At 37.5% G+C, this 21,011-nt stretch overlaps 1 protein-coding gene across 2 annotated transcripts in view; it reads right to left on the bottom strand.

The window, feature by feature from the left end:
• Positions 1-1,317, bottom strand: part of LOC141550619 (solute carrier family 12 member 2) — a 105,693-nt gene extending 104,376 nt beyond the window's left edge. For both annotated transcript variants that reach the window (XM_074281447.1, XM_074281446.1), the window contains exon 1: positions 227-1,317. In XM_074281447.1, the coding sequence (XP_074137548.1) occupies positions 227-988 (762 nt within the window). In that variant the 5' untranslated portion in view covers positions 989-1,317. The remainder of the gene's footprint in view (positions 1-226) is intronic.
• Positions 1,318-21,011: the final 19,694 nt, after the last annotated feature.

The raw sequence follows: 21,011 nt of genomic DNA on the forward strand, positions 1-21,011 counted from the left end.
ATTAAAGAGAGGAGTGCCATGTCGACTACATGGCAAACTTTGTCAGCTAAATTCTATTGCTATGCAATCTCAATTTTGACATCTGGTTTTAAAGAAAGAAAGCAAACTGCATTCGTGCCACCTTACCAGGGAGGAAGGAAGAGGTAACGATGAATAGTCAGGAAAGAGAGACAGAGGGTCAGAAGTAGGAGGAGGCAGAGGTGGCGCGCGCTTGGAGCTGTCTCACCTTTTCCAGTTCATCGTGGAGCTCGGCCAGGCTGGGCCGGAGCAGCTTCTCACCCAGGTTGGCGGCCGTATGCCGATAGTGATCGATTCTGGGCACAGCATCCATAGTGTTGTGGCCAAAGGTGCGAAGGTAGTAGGTATTGGTGTGGGTGTCATAGTAGTAGTGATGGTGGTGGCCGCCGCCGCCGCTGCCCGAGTGGAGGCTGCTGCCCTCGCTGAGCACCGTATCTCCCCCATTTTGGAAGCTAACATTAGCCCCCTCTCCCCCGATTCCAGCCGCGTCCGAAGGGCTCTCATCCGCAGACGACGAGGCGGCCGGATCCACGAAGTTCACCCGGAACCGGCCTTTGGCTTCCTCGCTGCTCTTGCCCGCTCCGCTCTCGCCACTGGCTTTCCCATCCTTCGGGGGCTCGGTGGTGCTCCCCGCGGCCGCAGCAGCTGCAGCCGCCGCCGCCGCCGCCGCTGCGGCCGCCCGCCCGGCGTTCTCAGTGACCAGATCTACCTGAAACCTGCTCTGGCTTGGGGTGGGACCCAGTGGTCTCCCTAAGCCATCTCCTGCCGCCGCAGCCACCCCGCCCCTGTCCGCTCCTCCCGAAAGGCTGGGAGCCACAGCATCCTCCTGGACCAGCAAGGCCGTCCCGGGAAGGTCCACTCGGGTTGCAGCGGCAGAAACGCGCTGCGTCTCCTCAGCGCCGGCGGGGGCAGGCAGCCTTTGGGCGCTGGAGGAGGGCGCCGGGTGTTGTGGCTTCTGCCCCACCTCCATTGCCGCCTTAACCGCAGCAGCGCGCGGCCGCCCAGGCAAACCCCGCAGGCTCGGCGCCCTCTACGCCCCAAGTCACCAAGAGCTGCAGCGGCGTGATGCTTCTGCTGCTGCTGCAATCCCAGGTGAGGAGAACGCTGCCCTCCCGTTAACCACTAGCTACACACACCCTCCTCCCTTTCCCGGGGAAGCAGCCCTGAAGCAGCTAGTCCGTAGCCCGGCTTCCCAAGGCGGTCACCGCTGGTCCCAAATTCCAGCCTGGTGGGGGGGTGTGGGGGGAGTGGAGAAAAGGGATTGCCGTGGGGCCCAGCTGGAAACGTCCGGGCTGTTTAAAGCCTCCGCCGCGGCAGCAGCAGCTCTGGCCACACGAGGGAGGCGGGGCTCAGAGCGCCCTCCTCTCAGCTCTCTTTCCCCTCCCTCCTCGGGCCGTACCCTCCGTCTCACACCCACCCACCCCTCTTTTCCACTGGCTCAGTTGCTCGGTCTCTAAGCGCCGCCCCAGGCCCGAGGAACCAGCAAAACACAGGAAGCCTCCTTCCCTCGCTCAGCCAGTGCTTTCCTCCCTCCACTATTCAAACCGGGCGACCCCTACTGAGGCGACGCAGACACCCCCCACACCCGTCCAGCTCTTTCTTAGTCGCCCCTTCTCCGGCCCCCGCCCCCACGACTGCTCTCCACGCACGCGGCCAGGCCCTCCGCGCGCGCCTGCTCCGACCCGGCTGCTGGGAGCTCGAGCAGCTGCTGCAGCAGCAATCTCCAGCCGCTCCCGCTCCTGCCTCCGGGGCTCACTAGAGATTCGTTTAAGTCCCTTGGGCCAAGAGGGAAACCGCCCTCCCTCCACCTTGAAAGACTTAAGTACTAAAGGATTCACACCGCCGCTGTCTCCGAATTGCGGCAGAAGCCCGGTCTCCCCATAGCTACCTCCCCTTTCGTCCTCCTCCAACCCTTTCTTTCCTCCTTTCCACTTGGTGATGAAAAGCCGGTCCTGCCACGGGCCCCCAGAGAGAGGGAGGGAGAGAGGGAGGGAACTGACTGACTGGTTGAGGCCTGGGGGTGGAGAGGGTAGGGAAGAGAACAGGCTTCTCTTCGCGCCAGCTCCCGGCAGGCTAGCACGCCCCCCAAGCTAGCACTCGCGCCGCCGCGGCGGAGGCGGATGCTCTCGGGATGACGGCCCCGCTACCGCGGAGGCTCCTGGGGCTCGCTCTTCTCGCTCTTTTCTTTTTCAAAGTTCTGGACTCGCTCCGGCGGCGCTAGCGAAATCTCGCGAGAGCCCCGAGGCGCCCCAAAGACTATCTCCAAGGAGGAAGGGAGGCCGAGGGGAGGGGGAGCAGGATCGGGGGCTGCATCTTCCCGGAGCCTGGCTCTCCAGGGTTCTGACCAATGGTGTTCGCTCTGTCTACCGGCCTCTCACTTAGTTTAATTTTCCACCCGTAGTGCGGAGAGATCATTTATAGGATATGATTGAATGCACACTTCCTCCCCCCACCCCAGTTTATTTTAAGAACAAAGCAAAGGATAACCTATTCTCATTACTCCCGTGGATTGAATTGATATTTTAAATAGTTTAATTTAATTGGAGTTTAGTCACGTAATAGTGAATCAAAAGTTAGTTTCCTTATCTATAAAAATTAATCTGCTTTCACATGATCTTAAAAATTGGAAAGACTCCCAGAGGCCATCTTGTCCAGTCTCAAGTGGAAGATTGAGTTTGGAGTTTGAGGGCCAGAGTGTGAATCGGGGTTCTTATGTGAACTGTGTGTCGTCACTTAATTTCTTTTTTTTAAATACTGTGAGTGCGTGGCAGAGTTGTCAAAAGAAAAAAAAAATTACACCTTGGAGGGACTGTGGGAAGACTAATGCACCACTGGAGGGCAGATGTATTGATATTCTGAAAGTGATTTGGAATTAATGTGGTAAAATACTGAAAAAAATTAACTTGTCCCAGAAATCCCACTGTTGGTCATGTAACCTAAAGAAGGTAAGCCCCTCCCCCCTAAAAAATTCACACACACATATTATATATATCCAAGATATCCGTTAAAAACATTTTTGATTGCAACAAACACTTAGAAACAGTTAAATGCCCAGTAATTGGGAAATTCACATGCAAAGTGCAGTATCTTACTATAGGAAGGACAAATGTGAGGAATTCTGAGAAACATGCGGAGATATGAGGTGATGCAAAGTTAGAGAGCAGAACTGTCAAAACAATCTTCGTTATGGCACCAGATTGTAAAGGGAAAAAGAAGTAGCTTGGGTAAGTGAATAAATGGCCAGCCTTGTAATCTGGAATATTTAGATTCCAGTCCAAATCTGGGACTTCTGCGGGAAACATGGGACTCACGAAGCTCTTAATTTCAGCTGATTAATTCATATAAGTTTTCTGTAGCTCTGACAGCTATTTTAAGTTGCAGGGTACATTCCAACCTGCACTGGTTAACGTTTGCTCATTGGAAGACCCCTATACCTTTGAAATCATAGGTTCACTCCAAAAACAGGTTTTTAAATAGAACAAATTAGGAGGGGGAAAAAAAAACCCTGAATGTTAAGTGATATTATAATAGCCAGTCTTGGGTTAGGACAAGAGGTAAGGAAATATTCCTTTTCTGTTTAATTTGAAAATTAAGTGTTTCAGACACAATGGAAGTTTTCTTTAACTTTGTTTTCCCATCCACCAAAAGTAACAATTTTTTATAGCAGAAACAAAATCTGAGAAAATGGCTAAAAATCAAGTGATGTCCCATTCAAAGAACATGAAGCTGCATGTACTTTTGAAACCTGTCTTCCAAGATGTATGTGTTCCAAGACCTGCATAGATAGAACTACAAAATATTCTCTAAAGAAATTATGACTTAAATAGCTGGATCAATGTAATAAAAATGAGGATAGTATTTATATTGACTTACAGATTTAATGCCCTGCCAGACTTTCAAATGGATACTTTTTAAAGTTGGACAAAATAAAGTTCTTTTAGAAGGACAAATAATCTAGAATCTAGTCATGAATAGGAATGAAGGGGAATCCTAGCACTTCTGACCTCAAATTATATTATAAATCAATGAATAATTAAAATGACTTGGTTTTTGATTGATAAAAAATAGAAAAAAAATCATTGGAACAGGCCAGATAAGGAAGAATCAGAACTAACTGGACTCAATATTACCCAATGTTTGATAAAACAAATTCCTATCTAACAGGAATTTCTGGGAATATTTGAAAAAATTTGGAAATTCTGGGGAAGTTGGAAGATTTAAAATAATGTCTTATACTATAAGCTTAAACTGAAATTTAAGTCTTAAAGATAAAGTCATAAAGAAATTAGAGTAGATTTAGGTGAGGTACCTTTTGCAGCTATGACTAACAGGAGAATGCTTAACTATATAAGTTATAGAGGTAATCAGAATTTTGATTATACAAAATTGTAAACAAAATCAAGGCAACTAAGATAAGGGAAGCAGTCCACTGGAAAACAAATATTTGCATCTAATATCTCTAAAAATAGTCTTATATCTATGATATATCACCAACCAAAATAAATATATAATACCGCCAAGAGCTATTCCCTTATAGATAAGTGGGTTAATGGCTATGAACAAAAAATTATCAGAATATTAAAAATTATTAACAAGTTAATAGTTAACAAAATATGAAAACTTGTTCCACCTAAATTACTTATAACAAAAATGCAAATCAAGACAATTTTTGTAGTTTCATCTCATATCCTGCAAACTTAGTGTTGGAGAAAATACAGATTAGTGAACCTTCTTGGAATTATGTGAAGAAAATGACTAAGATCTCCATGCTCTTTGGCCTGGTGTTCTTCAGTGTAGATTCTCCAGAGAGCAAAGACAAAAAGTTCCATATGTAGCAAATCAATTTGTAATTTCACTTTTTGTTGTATTAAAGAACTAAGAAAACAAATTAGATGCTACTCAGTTAGAGAGTGGCTATTCAAATGGAGAATTGAAGAATGGACATAAATTGTGATAGATGAATATAATAGAATTCTTATTTCAATGACTGAAGAATATCGAGAGGTATAGGAAGATATAAATCGATGTAAAAGTAAAGTAGTAGGAATATGAAAAACAAAATACATAATGATTACAACAAAAAGATCAAAGCAATCATATTAAAGCATAATTTCTGGCCAGAAGATTATATCCAGAAATGACTACGTTGTAAAAACAAAAGAAAATCAGTAAAACGTTATTTTTAAACGATGAGAGTGATTAATTGATATTTACAAAAATGGCTAGCTGCTATTTGGACTCCTCACTTTTTCCCTTGTTTCTTCCAGAATGCAGCAATTGAGAGTATTTCTTCCACATATAGCCTTCTTTGGCAGTTAATATTGACCCTCAGGAAAAGCACATGGTACATGTGGTTGTCAAGGTAGCCCAACGAGAAAGTTCATAGTTATTTCATACCATTCTAAACATGTTGGACAAGAGTTGCTGAAAATGAACTTTTCCTGCTGCAACTAAAAATGGTATTTCTCCCAAAGCACATGGCAAAGGTAAACTTGTACTTGCATGCAGCCCACAGAGAGGTATCCTGAGAGTGGGCTTTCTCAACATGGGGAATTATCTCTTAGAGGGAGTTTTCCTTAATGTCATTCTTATTAGAGAAGGAAGAGACTTTTTATCAGAGAAACATGCTGCAAAAATTTTCCCCCAATTAATTATTTCCCTTTTAATCTTAGCTTTATTTGATATGTCTGCAAAAACTTTTAAATTTGATGTAATCAATATTATCCATTTTATCTTCTTTAATACTTTCTAATTCTTTGGTTATGAACTTTTTTACTATTTACAGATCTGTTTTTCATGTTTTTTCATGTCTCTCTACTTCATGTGATCTTTTATATCTAAGTCACATCCTCATTTTGAGCTTATCTCTGAAGTGTTAGTTTCAATTTAATTTCTTCCATACTATTGACCAGCTTTTCTAGCAGTTTTTATCAGATAGTTAATCCTTATCCAAATAATTGAGGTCTTTGTGTTTATCAAAAACTAGGCTTTTCAGTATTTTTGCCTTTCTTTGTTGTAAGCTAAACTGTTCCACTAATTGATTTCTCTGTTTTTAACAAATACTAATTTTTTTATAACAATAACATAGAGTTGTTGAGGAAATTTGTATTGTTTTATCATGCATATTTTTATAAGAAATTTTCTTTTTTTGTTGTTTCTCAATGATATGGGGAATGGGACAAAAGAAAATAAATTTCTGTTATAAGATATTGTTATAAGATGCCTTTCATAAAGTGGGAGTAATTTGTAAATTGATAAAACTTATTAAAAAGAAAAAAATAAGAAAATTACCAATGTAATCCCTAGAACTGGAGGAATGGAGCCTTCCTTATGGAGATCTCTACTCATCATGCTAGGTGATTTACTAAATAGAATGCTGGGCCTGAAATCACTAAGTCTTGTCCTAACTTCAAATCTGTTCTCAGACATTTCCTAGCAGTGTGACCCTGGGCAAGTCCTTAACTTTATTTGTCTCAATTTTCACATCTATAAAATGAGCTGGAGAAAGAAATAGCAAACTACTCCATTATCTTTGGCAAAAAAACTCTCTGCTTTCTCTATTTTCACATACTTTGTGTGCTGTAATGAGGTAATCATACTAAGGGCTGAAAGAACTGAAAATGAGAGACTCCATCTTTTACCACCATCCTGGTGCCTCTCCTCCACTAAGGTCAAGGTTGGCCCCAAGATCCTCCAGAGAGCAAGTCTGGATACTACATTTTGGCGCCTGAACAGGGACCTCCGAAGGACACTACACTAAAATTGACAATCCAATAGGAAGGATACTGATCATTTGCCTGTGTCCTAAAATTACTTTCTAGGGAGGGGAAATCCAATTTGAGCACATTATGTATTTCTGTATTTATTCACAATTATGAGTTCTATGCATCTTATGCATAATCAATGGGAATGAAGTAATGACTGTGCCATACCTGATATGCATTTTGTACCTTGACTACTTGTATAGGAAACTGGGACCCTATTACACTCATTTGTGATGTGAAATAAATCCATGAATACATTTAGATTTTTCTGAAGTTTTGATATTGAGAAGGATGAAAAGAGAAATGACCTTTTTGATTAAATCTGTAGAATCAAACCTGGCTTTTTGAATTCATTGTCTCTGGGGGTTCTTGGTTACAAGTTACAAAAATAAATGAATTATTGTAATAGAATTTTTGAAAACTGACTGGCATATTGGAATTTGTAGTTCAGAGGGAAAAGCATTCTCTTCAACTTAAAAGTATTATAGTAGTATCTTAATCTTGGAGTCCAGAGGTAGAATTGACTCAGTCCCAAGAGTTATTTAAGAGACTTACACAGGCTTTGAAATACAGACTGAGAGAAAGGAAGATATCAATAGCTGAAAGCCAATCTCCCCATCATGCTTAGTACTTAATGAGTTGAGCTAGAAAGACCTATTGACACAAAGACAACAAGAAAAAAGATGGAGAAGAAACATGACTAAGATGTGGCAGAGAAGGAGAGATGTGGAGGGTCATTGTCTCCTGCAAGCATCTTGGAGAAGAAGATTCAGTCTAAAAACTGTGGGTACTGATTGTACCTAGATCTTCAAGGACTAGGAAAAAATTTTAAGAAACATGGTTTGCTTCTTTACTCAAATATTTTTGGTAATCTGAATTTTACTTCAACCATAAAAAAGGGTGGGAGTTAGGTAGAGATAAAAATAAATTTTAATTAGGCCAGAAAGACAGACCTCTGCCTAAATGTTAGCAATTTCCTAACTGGAGTTTCTGAGGCATTGAGATTATAATCCTAACTTTTTTTTTTAATATAAAAACTCCATAACATAGCAGAAGAGGGAATAAGAAGATCTTTTTACTGGCCCAGACTTAAAAAAAAATGAGCTCATTAAATTTCCAGAAACAAAGATGGGTAAAAAGGAAAAGGTAGTGATGGAGTTATTTGTCTGGCCAACTGCATCTTCCCTCATGAAACCCCACAACCATTGGTATTATAATGGAAAATACTTTGAAAATTTCAAAATATTATTATTACTATCATTGTTATTAAAGCATCAAATCTCTCTGATCTATATCCTATGTTGCTCAATCAGTAGTTATATTCTGCTTATATCTTAAAAAATGTGAGGATAAGGGACATAAGAACATTGTTCAGAACAGACAAATTAGCATTTTCTTATATGAGAAAAACAGTCAGAGGGTAAACCTGATGAAATGGTTTGGGGAAGCAATGCCCAGCTGATACTATGCACTAGGCCATTACTTTCTATCCTGCATTTAAGTCCTGCCTTTGTTAACCAACAAAAAATGCACAGTCAACAGCAGGGCACTGTTGAAATTTATACATGACAAGTAGGACTCCTGGAAATCTATTTGCCCCAATACAAACTACTTTGTCGAATTAACACTCACCTTGGAAAGCACTGAGAGTTAAGTACAAGAAGAAGGGAAAATGGCAATGGCAACAGGGATTCTCTTAGGTAAATAACAAGCAGAGCCTGGACTAAGAATAAGAAAGCATTATCTAAGGTAGTAAGTCAGGTAAGACTCTGTTTATACATTTTGCCTACTTCACAGTTAGTTTCTCTTTATTATGAACTTATTTACAATCATAGAATTGCAGAACCAGAAGGGATCCTATAAATTATCTAAATTTACTCTCCAATTTTACAAGTTATAATGGAAAGCACTACTTAAATTCAGATAATTATTTTAAGACTTAAAAAAGAAAAAAAAAGAGGCTTTTCACATATGACACAGGTAATTAGAAACTCTTTGAAAAAAGTTCTAGCTTTCACAATGAATATTAATCATGTGTTACATTTTTATATATGTTCATGATTCTACTGTTGTAGCAAGGGACCCAGTGTATAGAACTTAGGCCTTGAATTTAGGAAGACTAGAACATTGAACATTTACTATCTATGTGATTCTGGAAAGTCACTTAACCTCTCTCAGTCTTACTTTCCTCATCTGTTGAACAATAGAATCAAGTGGCATAACTAATGCAAAGGGCTTTGCAAACCTAAAAGTGTTATATAAATGTAAGCTCTTATTACTAATAATATTATTACTAATTTATGTTTTAGGTTTTTCAAAATATACAGTTCAGATCAATACTATGCCTTTTGGGGAAACAAAGTGATACTCTGTCCTGATGGGGAAAACTGGTTATCCTTGAAGAAACTTGTTTTTGTGATAATTGCTCTAATTTTGATTTCTGTATCCAAAAGATATTCTTCCTTAGATAAAACCAATATGGTGATTTTTCTATATATAATGGAAGGATAAATAAAAATCTAATTTCCATTTTAGAATGTTATGTTTATGACTTTGTATTCCTAAAAGCCAGGCACATTTTTTAAATGAAATTTTTATATTTTTCTTACCTAAACAATAAATACAAGATAATTATTTCAAAATGCATGGATTCTCTTAACCCTCCCCACTCCCAATTTCTGACCTGATTCCTCTAGCAGGGTATTTCAGTTATGGAATTAATTCATAATCCTTCCAACTTTAAAATTCTATATTTAGCATCTGAGGAACTCACTTCTCTAATATGGAGTGTCCAGAATAGCTACTTCAGATTAAGATACTCTTGTAGACCCAGGTGCACACAAAACTACAGTTCATATCATCAATGAGTTTATATTGAAAACCAGAGCAAAATTAGTTCAAAGCAAAGGCATCTGATGAAATAGCATAGTGAGAAAAAAAATCAATAAGAAGCCTTTCCTGGTTATCCTTAATGCTAATGCATTTCCTCTACAGATTATCTCTAATTAATCCTGCCTGTAGCTTCTTAGCACATAGTTTTGCATATTCCCCTTTAGATTGTGAGCTCCTAGAGAGGTTTATTTTTGGTTTTTTTTTTGGGGGGGGTTGCCCATTTTTGTATCTCCAATTCTTAGTATAGGGCCTAAGCACATAGTTGGCACTTAATAAATGCTTATTGATTGATTGACTAATTGTAAACCTAGAGCATGTTTCTATAAATACAAATATCATTAATGGGGAAAATAAGAATGCATATTTTATATGAGGGATCACCTGTGACCAGGACAATTATGCAAAGGAAATTTACATCTCCAGTGCTTTGGAGACATTGATATCATCTCTCATTGCACTGTTCTCATTGGACCAGCTCCACTCTGGGCATTGTGCCTCTGCTGGGCACATCTCAGCTGAATGTTTCTCAGCTGGTTTCATGGTGAGTGGTGGAGGCTGGGGCATGAGTCTGACTGTATATTGGTGATGACCTCTCCCTGATAAGGGCAGGCATATAGCTTCTTAAACACCACACCCTGCTAACAAAAGCCTGGCAGATTGCCTTTTGCCAAGAGTGTCTTTTCTTAGATCTCTATAAAAGTTAGATATTCCCAAGATCCTTACTGTCTTTGCCTGTGAATGAATTTGAGCCAGAACAAAAAGTAAGCTAAGTAAGCAACATCATTGTTCTCTGCCCTTGCATTCTACATTTAAAAAAAAAAATCTGGCAACTCCAAATGATGGCATGGGCAGGGCAACTCCAAAACTCCATTATTTTGGTTATATATTTTGGCCAAAAACAACAGCAAAAACCCCTTTGCTTTCTTTCCTACATGGAATTCTATGTTAAAAGATCTATTTTGTCTCCATTGAACTGGCTACCTTCATTATTCCTCCTCCTAGAATTACTAGGGCCTTTCATATTATTTGCTCTCTGTGTAGAAAGGTCCAGTTTTCATCTTGACTAGAACCCCTAGTCTTCCCTCTCTTGACTTCCCAATTTATCTTTTTTATACATAGTTGTGTGTACATTGTGTTCTTCTTTGGATTGTAAACTCCTTAACAGCAGGGATTGTCTTTTGCCTTTCTTCATATGGCAGGAGCTGGATACATAGCAGGTTATGTAATAAGTGCTTGTTGGCTTGGCATTTTCTGCTTTCATCCAACAGACTAAGCCTATTGGAGTCATTAAGGAATTAGCCACACATTGAGGTACAGTTATAGGAACATTCCTCCAAATCCATTTTACATTTTTAAATTGGGGAGGGGGATTGTTTCATTGAGGTGTATAGTCCTATGTTTAGATAAATTGAGGTGAATAAAATCACTCTCCTTTTCTATAACCAAAGCTAATAGATAAATGTTATTATATTATATGCATGCTACTAGTACAGAAGCAAATAAACATCATCAGTGATCATTTTTGTCAGCATAGAGAAGCATACCTTCCCTGCTCCTTATGAGAGAGGAAAAAAGAAAGATGCTTTTCAAAGTATACAAAGTAGGCATCTTTTCCTAGTCCAGAGGCCAGTTCTCTCTGACACAATATTGTGCAACCACCCCAAGCCCTTTGCTACAGCCAGACATGGAGTAGAGATGGCAGGGTGAGAGAATACATAGCCTTAGAATCCCAAGTCTTTCAGTATTGAGGAACTTCACTGAGGAACATTCATATATCCATCAAAGTGGCTAGGGTATGTGCTTTGCATTTTATGAAGAGTCCTAGCCAGAATGCTTATTAGTAGAATAATGCCACCAGGTCCACTCCATGGGTAGGCCATCATTCCATCTTCTGAGCTTTGCCAGCTTAACTTTCTCATTGTAGGAAGAGGTGAACTGGTTAGGACCAAGGTGTTCTTAGAAAGACTGAGGGTCCTTTTTCCTCTTAGGTCATGAACCAGGAACTTTTGCTCTAACAGGGCTATCTGAAAAATCAAGAAGAAAGAACCTGAGAGGTGGAAGAAGGTTTTAGATTCCTGGTCTAATACTGACACTGTGTCTTTCTTTTTTGTTACATAATTATGAAGGGATTGAATAAGGTAGTTTCTAAGGGCCCTTTCCATTCTTACAGTTTGTGAATTTAAGAGATTGGGATTCCATTTTACTCTACTCAGTTCATAATATTGAAATATTAATTTCAATAAAAGATGAATTTCTCTTCTTAGACTATAACCCGCAGTTTGTTCTCTTTGGAAGTTTCTTTTTATCCTCTTGTAAAACCAGGGTGTGGTGAGAGCAATATCCTAATCTACACATTCATGACAATCTATCAATGTTGAGGTAAAAGACACCCCAATGACGCTAGGGTCCCCTTGTCGATGTCACAGTATAATGAAAGAATTATCAAACTAAGTTTGTGTACAGGTTAAGGGGCAAAGATTTATTATGCTACTAACAGTGGGCTAAATTCCAAAGGAAGTTAGCAAAGAACCAGGGGCAAGAAGATAAGTTTATAAGAAAAACTTAGAAAAACCAGGTGCTTCCTGTCACTGTTATGGTATATTTCGGGAGCATCTAGCTGGTGAAGTGGATAGAACACCAGCCCTAAAGTCAGGAGGACCTGAGTTCAAATCCAAACTCGACACTTAACACTTCCTGGTTGTGTGACCTTGGGCAAGTCACTTAATCCCAATTGCCTCAGCAAAAATAATAATAATATGGTATATTTATGGTTTAGAAGTGGAGTTAAGGAGTGGCCTGGTTCTGACTTTGTGAAGTGTACAATACCCATAATTCTCTGGGCAGAATTGGGGGTAGGGCTGGTGGTAGAGAGGAATCTTCTGAAGGTTTGTTTTCAGTCCTGAAATGTCCTGAGGTCAAGTGATGGACACAGTTTTGTTGTCCACCTGCTTCTACTTTAATCACCTCATTATTGTTGCTCTTTAGTCCAGAAACTCTGTTATTACAGGCTGTTGTCTGATAGCCAGCAATATTTGTAGCCATAGCATCCTGGTCATATAGAGTAAACTGGGACAGGATAACCTATGGGAAGACATATATCATTTTCAACTACATCACTCCTAAACCTGTTGACTTTAGGGTGATTTCTACCTGTCCCCTAGAAGCTGCATCACATCATCAAGGTGGAATCTTCAGTCTCCCTCTGAGACTTGCCTGGCTGACGGTTATGAACAACTCAGCTTTGCTTGTTCAGCTGCATTGTAACTCATGGTATCCTTAATGTCCATCCTTGTTGATTATGCTTCTCCTTTTGTTAACTGTTGAATAAACTATGAACATCTCATTTTATTCCAATATTGAAACTAAGCTATCAGGTTACCCATCTTACTCTATTTGACAGACTGTGTTTTACAAGGTATTATATCAAATGATCTCTTAAGTTTCCTTCCAGAGCTAACATTATTTTGAGGGTTTGGGACGTTTTAGATTAGTTTCTTTTTTTTTTTTTTAGCACCTTTTCCTCCCTCCACCTCTAAAAAAAACCTCTGTTAACTATAACAGACTTAAAAAAAATTTTTTTGTTAAGTATTTTTTTATTAATTTTATAATTATAACATTTTCTTTGACAGTGCATATGCATAGGTAAGTTTTTTAAACAACATTATCCCTTGTACTCCCTTCTGTTCCGAATTTTTCCCTTCCTTCCCTCCACCCCCTCCCCTAGATGGCAGGCATTCCCATACATATTAAATATTTTATAGTATATCCTAGGTACAATATATATATATATATATATATATATATATATATATATATACATGCAGAACTGAATTGTTGTTGTTTTAAAAGAAGGATTGTATTCGGAAGGTAAAAATAATCTGGGAAGAAAAACAAAACAAAACAAAACAAAACAAAACAAAAAACAATGTTCACAGTTTACACTCATTTCCCAGTGTTCCTTTTCTGGATGTAGCTGATTCTGTCCATCATTGATCAATTGGTATTGGATTAGCTCTTCTCTATGTTGAAGATATCCACTTCCATCAGAATACCTCCTCATACAGTATCATTGTTGAAGTGTATAATGATCTCCTAGTTCTGCTCGTTTCATTTAGCATCAGTTGATGTAAGTCTCTCCAAGACTCTCTGTATTCCTCCTGTTGGCCATTTCTTACAGAACAATAATATTCCATAACATTCATATACCATATAAAAGACTTTTAAAAATTGTTTTTTTTAAAGTTTAGTATCAAAAAATTTAATATCTTGACAACTTGTCTCTCTACTTCCTGGCAAAGAGAGGAAGAAGAGATAGAAACTGTGTCAGATTTTATATTCTTGGGCTCAAATATCATTGCTGATGGTGACTGCAGCCACAAAATTAAAAGACACGTTCTTTAGAAGGAAAGCTATGGCAAATCTGGACAGCATACTAAAAACCAGAAACATTACCTTGATCACAAAGATTCATATAGTCGAAAATCCAGCAGCAATGTATGGCTGTGAGAGCTGAGTGTTGCAGAATTGATGCTTTCAAATTGTGGTGCTGGAGAAGAGTCCCTTGGACAGCAAGGAGATTAAATCAGTCGATACTTAAAGAAATTAATCCAGGCTATTTACTTGAAGGTGAAATATGAAGCTGAAGCTTAAGCCACATAATAAGAAGATGAGACTCATTTGGAAAAGATCCTGATGTTGGGGAAAATTGAAGGCAAAAAGAAAAGAGGATAATAGAAGAGGAGATGGATAGATAATATTATGGAAATAATAAACATGAACTTAGATATCAAGAAAAAACAGAGGATAGAAGTCCATGGAGTTATGAACAGACACACAATCGAATAACAAAATTGTTATAACAATTACAATTTAATTTTCCAAGCCTCAGTAATCATATTTCCTGTGTGCCAAGTATGAAGAAATAACAATTGTTCTTGGTAACTAAGTATTAAGGCAGGCATATATATATATATATATATATATATATATATATATATATATATATATATACATATATACACACACACACACACATATATATATGTATATATATATACACACATATATATATATGTATATATTTACATTTATATATACAAAAATATATATATTCTTCCTCTAATTGGGGGAGTAGAGATGGATAACTTCTATAAAAGGATTTGTAGTTTTATAGAGTATTCCTTCCCTCATAGGTTTATCTCTACTATAATCACTTTACTCTGATCACCTGCCACATAAGGCATCTTTTTTGTTGTTTGCCCTGAGTGCAAAAATTCCTGGGAACAGCTCTATGACTTAAATTTCTAAATGTTCCATTCTTTTAACTAATGATACATAGAATTATTCTTTGTTATTTTAAAATAGTTTTTTTCTTTCTTAATCTATAAATGGAATCCTATATATTTAACCACTTGATTTTTCTTTTTTTTTCTTTTATTTTTTTGGCTGAGGCAATTGGGGTTAAGTGACTTTCCAAGAGTCACATAGCTAGAAAGTGTTAAGTATTTGAGGGTAGATTTGAACTCTGGTCCTCCTGACTTCAGGGCTGATTTTTCTATTATCTATTTTGATTTCTTAGCTAATGTTAATTTCTTTATTTCTATAAGTTATAAATATATTTGAACTTTTATTTGGAAATTTCTGAATATGCTACTCCAAGGTACTTCCTTTGTATAGATAGAAGGTTATGGATATAAGGAATCTCAAATAACTGTCATTATAAAGACCCACCTTTAGAATGGTTTAGTACTTATATGATCTCACAAGATAACATTTCTGTTTTATGAAAAAAAAATATATGGCTTAGTACTTATGCCATCCTAAAAAAAAGATTCCTAGTCTGTGGAAAAAGTATGTATGTATGTATGTGTGTGTGTGTGTGTGTGTGTGTGTGTGTGTGTGTGTGTGTGTGTGTGTGTTGCATTTCAGTTTGGAGCAAATTATACATTTTTTATATATTGAATAACTATATTCAGGAAGCTCATAAAATCTCAGCTCATATATCAAGAAATGGAAGAGACCCAAGAGGTTATCTAGTTAAATACCTTTATTTTATAGATGGGAAAAAGAGGGTTCAGGGAAATTAAATGACTTGTCAAAGATCACCCAAATAAGATTTAAACTCAAGTTTTCTGACTACAGAACCATTGCATTTTCAACTGCACTATATATAGTGCCTTAATTTAAATAAAGGCAATTTAGTGAAGTGAAAATGAGGAGGTATTAGCAGCTGGAATGCTGGAATGGAAGTATTAAAAAGGAAACATCTCTAATCCAAGCTTTCAAGGAGCCTGGGATTAGAAGGGACAGATAGGTGGGAAAATGGAGAGAAAAAAGAGAATTCCCAATGTAGTCCCTAGAATTTGAGGAAGAAGCCTCTAGTTTAGAGATCCCTATTCTGGCTACTAGATAGCTCAGTAAAGAGTTCGGGGAATCAGGAGGGCTCAACATCTTGAATTCAAAGATGGCCTCAGACACTTACTAGCAGTATGATCCTAGGCAAGTCACTCAACTCTATACCATTTAGTTATTTGTAAAATGAGCTGGAGAAAGAAATGGCAGATCACTCCAATATCCTTGCAAAGAAAGCCCCACATAGGATCATGAAGAGTCAGACTTTACTGAAAATGACTGAAGTTATTAGAAGATTAAAAGATTTAGATTGAATGCATTCCAGATATAGGATACTCTATTCAAAGACAAAGAGGTGAACTCTGGAATGATGTATCTGAGGGACAGCAGTAGAGAGTAATGTGAATTAAGAAAGGAAAAGAAGATTAACAGAGGAGTATTATCTGATCCTAAAAACAGTAGGAGCTTCTTGAGGAAAGGAGTCAGACCTCTATTGTAGGAACACGAATATCACTTTTGCTGCTGTGTGGAAGATGAATTGATACCATTTAGACAATTGCAGTAGTACAGATGAAAAGTAATGAAGATATTAGGTTGGTGGTTGTATGAGTGAAGAGAAGGGAGTATTTGAAAGACATTGTAAAGGTAGACTCAACAAGATCTGATAATTCAATATTGAGGGTGAAGGTGAGGAGCTGAAGATAACTAACCATGTTTGCACACCTGTTTCACTGAAATAAAATATAATGGTACACTGTGCAGAAAAAGGGAAATTAAGAAAAATTGTGGGTTTTAAAGGAAAGATAATAAATTCTACTTTGGACACATTGAGTTTGAGATGTCTATAGATTGTAAATTTGGAAATGTCCAATAGAAATTTGGTGATGTTGGCCTGAGTTTTGGAGAAAGAAAAAGATTAGATATCTATATTTGGGAGTCACAGAGATATTTGAATCCATGGGAAGTGATAAGATCACCAAGTGAGAGAGTATAAAGAGGAAAATAAACACAGTTAGAACCTTGGTTTATTCCCTTTAGGGATTGGAACATGGATGATGATCCAAGAGAGAAGACTGAAAAAAGATGGATAAGTCAGGGAAGAGGAGAGCTAAGAAGGACATAGCCACTCCAAAAAAAATTAGAGAAGAAAATGTACACAGGTAGAGAAGATGTCCTATGTTAGTTTTTCCTCTCAAACCCAGATAATTCTAATTTCTTGAGCTTCCCTCCTAAAGCTAAATTCTTAAATATTTAATCATTTTTATTACTTTCCACATAAGCTTTCTAAATTCTTTAAACTTTTCTTTAATTACAAGCTCTAAATTATTAGATATATCACAGATATAATTATAACTATATAATTATATTATATTATACATATCACAGTATAGTGATTATATATTATATGCTAATTATATAATATATAATCACAAATGAAATTAAAATAGTACTCAGAGTTGTAAAGTACTTTTTATAAAAGACCTGACATTGCTAAAATGAGAAGAAAACTGACTTAATGCAGGCAAAAATTTTTTTTCTTATAATTTAGAAGTTGTATTTGACTTTAATATTATTTCAACTATAAATTATCTGAATATTTATTTTTTTAAGATAATTTGCTTCAATTGCAGCAACTTGTAGCCATGATGAAGTCTAGGGAAAAAAATGGATTCTATTGAGAGAATAACTAAAAGACTATTTAGCTTTTTATCTTCATGTTAATTAAGGATAAGGTTAAAATATTTCCTATTTTAGTTTATGAAATCACACAAAATAAGACCTAATCTATAAATATTATTAAATCTGAGTTTTCTGAAATAATTTATGGATATCCTAGATGCTAAACACAAAATCTAGAGGCATTATAACTTTTTACTTAATTGGCCTTCCTTATTTAACTTTATTTACACTCCCCCATTTTTCTTTATATATCTTAAATAACTTAAAGTTTAATTACACTTATCAACTCAGTGTTAATTGCTTCAAAATATAAAGGGCTTGCTAGTTAATATCATTAAAATATTACCACTTAAGCCAATTATATCCAGCATTGGCATAAAATTTGAAGGAACACTTCATATTCTGTATGTGAATTACATTGTTATAAAATTTATATGTAACCTACCTTTTGACATATTCATAGACACATTGCCATAGAAGTCATAGAAAGAGCTAGGGCTATTTCCTCCTGTTTGGGCAAACTATTTAGAATTCTACTGATTCTAATAGCCTTGCACTTGAACATTTTCAAGAATTCTCAAAGGCTTATGACATTGACCTAGTAAATGCTGACAGGGCATTGATCATCCAGAATGGTGAAGAATTATAGAAAGGACTAGAGGGATTGAGAAGGTGTTTAGACCATGAATTAAAGAGAGACTGGATCTGTATTATTACTCAGGAATTCTGGGGATAGTAATGGGGGTCCTCTATTCCTCCCTTCCTCTCCCCAGGGAGAAGTCAAGTTTTTCTTTTTGCCAGGATATCACCTCCTGGAAAGCACACTGTTTATTCAGATGAGGAACCAACTTTTCCCCTCAGATATATTGCTGAGGGGTAATGAAATTTCTAGTACCATTATTCATGAGCCCCCATCAATGTGTTGCCTATTAATTATCAACCAGACTCATGTAGCTTTACAAAATTTACTAAGCAAGAACAGTTGTTATAGAAGTATTCCCTCCAAAAGATATGCTCTCCTTTTGCTTCCACAAAAGTCTGTCCTTGGGACGACTGGGTTCATACTTAGAAAGTATGTGTGATCAAAGGGTAAATTCATAGTTCTTAGTTGTCAGAAATCTTTTTCTCTTTTGGAGTTCTCTTGATGTTGCCCATAGGTATAATTCTCTAGTAGTTTCTGAATATCACTTGCCCTGTAGTCTTGAAACTGCCTTTCTAAGTGTTTCTAGTTTGTCCTTGATGTGTAACTGAGTTCCTCTCCCCATTGTTGCTGTTATTTGGCTCTAGTGAACCCTCCAGAACATTTAACTTTTTAAAATTCACAGGGTCATTACTTTCTCTTTGTGGGTGGGAGAGTGGAGAAAGACTCAATCTTCCCCTTTTACCCCAAGGGCAATTCCTTGCAAGGGGTCTTTTATCACTGATACGACCATCACTCAACTCACTGCTTTTGGAATGATACTTCTCTCTGAAGAGAAAAAGAGTGAATCTTATATTTTCAAATCTAAGTCCCAATTTGAACTCCTGACTTTCTTTTCCTTTTGAAAAAAGATTCTTAGACAAAAAGCCATGCTGTGGAATGAAGAAGACTTTTTGGTGAAATTGCTTGAAAGAATAGCCTAGACCAGAAATTCTCAATTTTTTTTTGTCTTAGGACTTCTTTCTACACTCAAAAATTATTGAATCTTCCCAAAGAGTTTTTGTTTATTTGAGTTGCATCCATCAATATTTAACTTATTAGAAATGAAAACATCTTAATATTACTATGAAAATATTTTTGACCTCTTGGACCTCCAGTAGGCCCAGATGTCCCCACATGATATTTTGAGAATCAGTGGCTTAGAATGACCAAAGCTGATAAGGTACAGACTTTTGCCAGTGGTCTGAGATGGAGGACTCCAACTATCTGGACCTATCACTATAGGTTGTCAGCACTTGGAGCTGGATGATCCCTTCACTCATTTACTATCTCCCCCTGGTGGCTAGATATAAATTAGGAATATCCCCCAACATGAATATTCAATATAGATACATAGAAACTGAAGTGAATTTATCAGTTTTCCCTTTTATGGCTGTGAAAGTTTCTCTTTGTAACATTAATGACTTTAAAGCTTTAAAGTTCAACTTCTCCAAGTACATATTACCTTTATTCTTATCCTGTGAAAAAGAATTATAAGAATTACAAAATCCAAGTCAAAAAAAATGTTAGAAATGAACCATTCCACACCTATTTAACTATCCTCTCCATTTATTCAGAAATGTTTAATGAGTAACCCACTCTATGTGAGTCATTGTGAAGAAGGGATGTTGAAACTCTAAAACTCTTTGAAGGAGATCAATTGCACTGAGTACTATGGAGGATGAATAAGAAAGAATTCAAAGACTTTGAAGCTTAGAACCTAGTAAGGGAAATGACCAAATAACTCCAAAAAATAAGAATGTACCCATGCCATTGAAAAAATTCTGATGCCCACATTTTGAAGTTGGGAGACAAAAATTCAACTGTCAGAGAACTAATGTGAATCAGCTATACAGAAGCCTCAGTGCCTAGCAAATGATACCTAGCATATGGTGTCATAGACTCAGAGCCTTGGAGGCCATTTAATCCAAATCTTTCATTTTATAAATGAGGAAACAATGACTGAGGAGGTTGCCCAGAGTCACACAGCAAATTTATGTGAGAGAGGGTTTGAATTCATGTCTTCTTTGAAGCTATCACTTAATATGCCATCTAGCTGCTTCAGTAAGTGCTCATTGAATTGAATTGAATTAAATGTTACAGAACAGTAAAGGAAGAAAAAGACTTGGAAAAGTCTCCTTAAGAGTCTAGCTCAGATGACAGACAATTCTTTACCCAGAAAACTGTGCTGCAGATGGTTCTTAGCTTTCTGCAGCCATCTTTTACAACCCCTAAATCCTGAAGAAATCACTAGTTTTTTTCTTTAATAGTTCTTTGACCTTAGAATTTAATAAGCTATTAGGAAAAAGAAAAAGCCAAAAAGCTCATCAGGAGTATGGTATAATTTCTGAGGAAGTCCAGAAGCCTACAATTCATTGAGTGATGTCAGAGAATTTCTAGGATTAGGAAGTAGGGAGAAGTGTGGGGCAGAAAGGGCAAAAAGACAAATAAACAGAATTTATTTAAGAGTATTTGAATGTTTTGTTTTAGGAAGGAGCTGCTCTCATGAAGGCTTGTAGTATATGAGTTAAGATAGGGCATCTTTTAAAAACTATGTGCTTAGTTATATTACACAATCATACAATTATTTTTTTATTTTTGGGATAGAGGGAGAGTGAGAGATAACA

Source organism: Sminthopsis crassicaudata, chromosome 1 (assembly GCF_048593235.1).
Source record: "Sminthopsis crassicaudata isolate SCR6 chromosome 1, ASM4859323v1, whole genome shotgun sequence".
Classification (NCBI taxonomy): domain Eukaryota; kingdom Metazoa; phylum Chordata; class Mammalia; order Dasyuromorphia; family Dasyuridae; genus Sminthopsis; species Sminthopsis crassicaudata.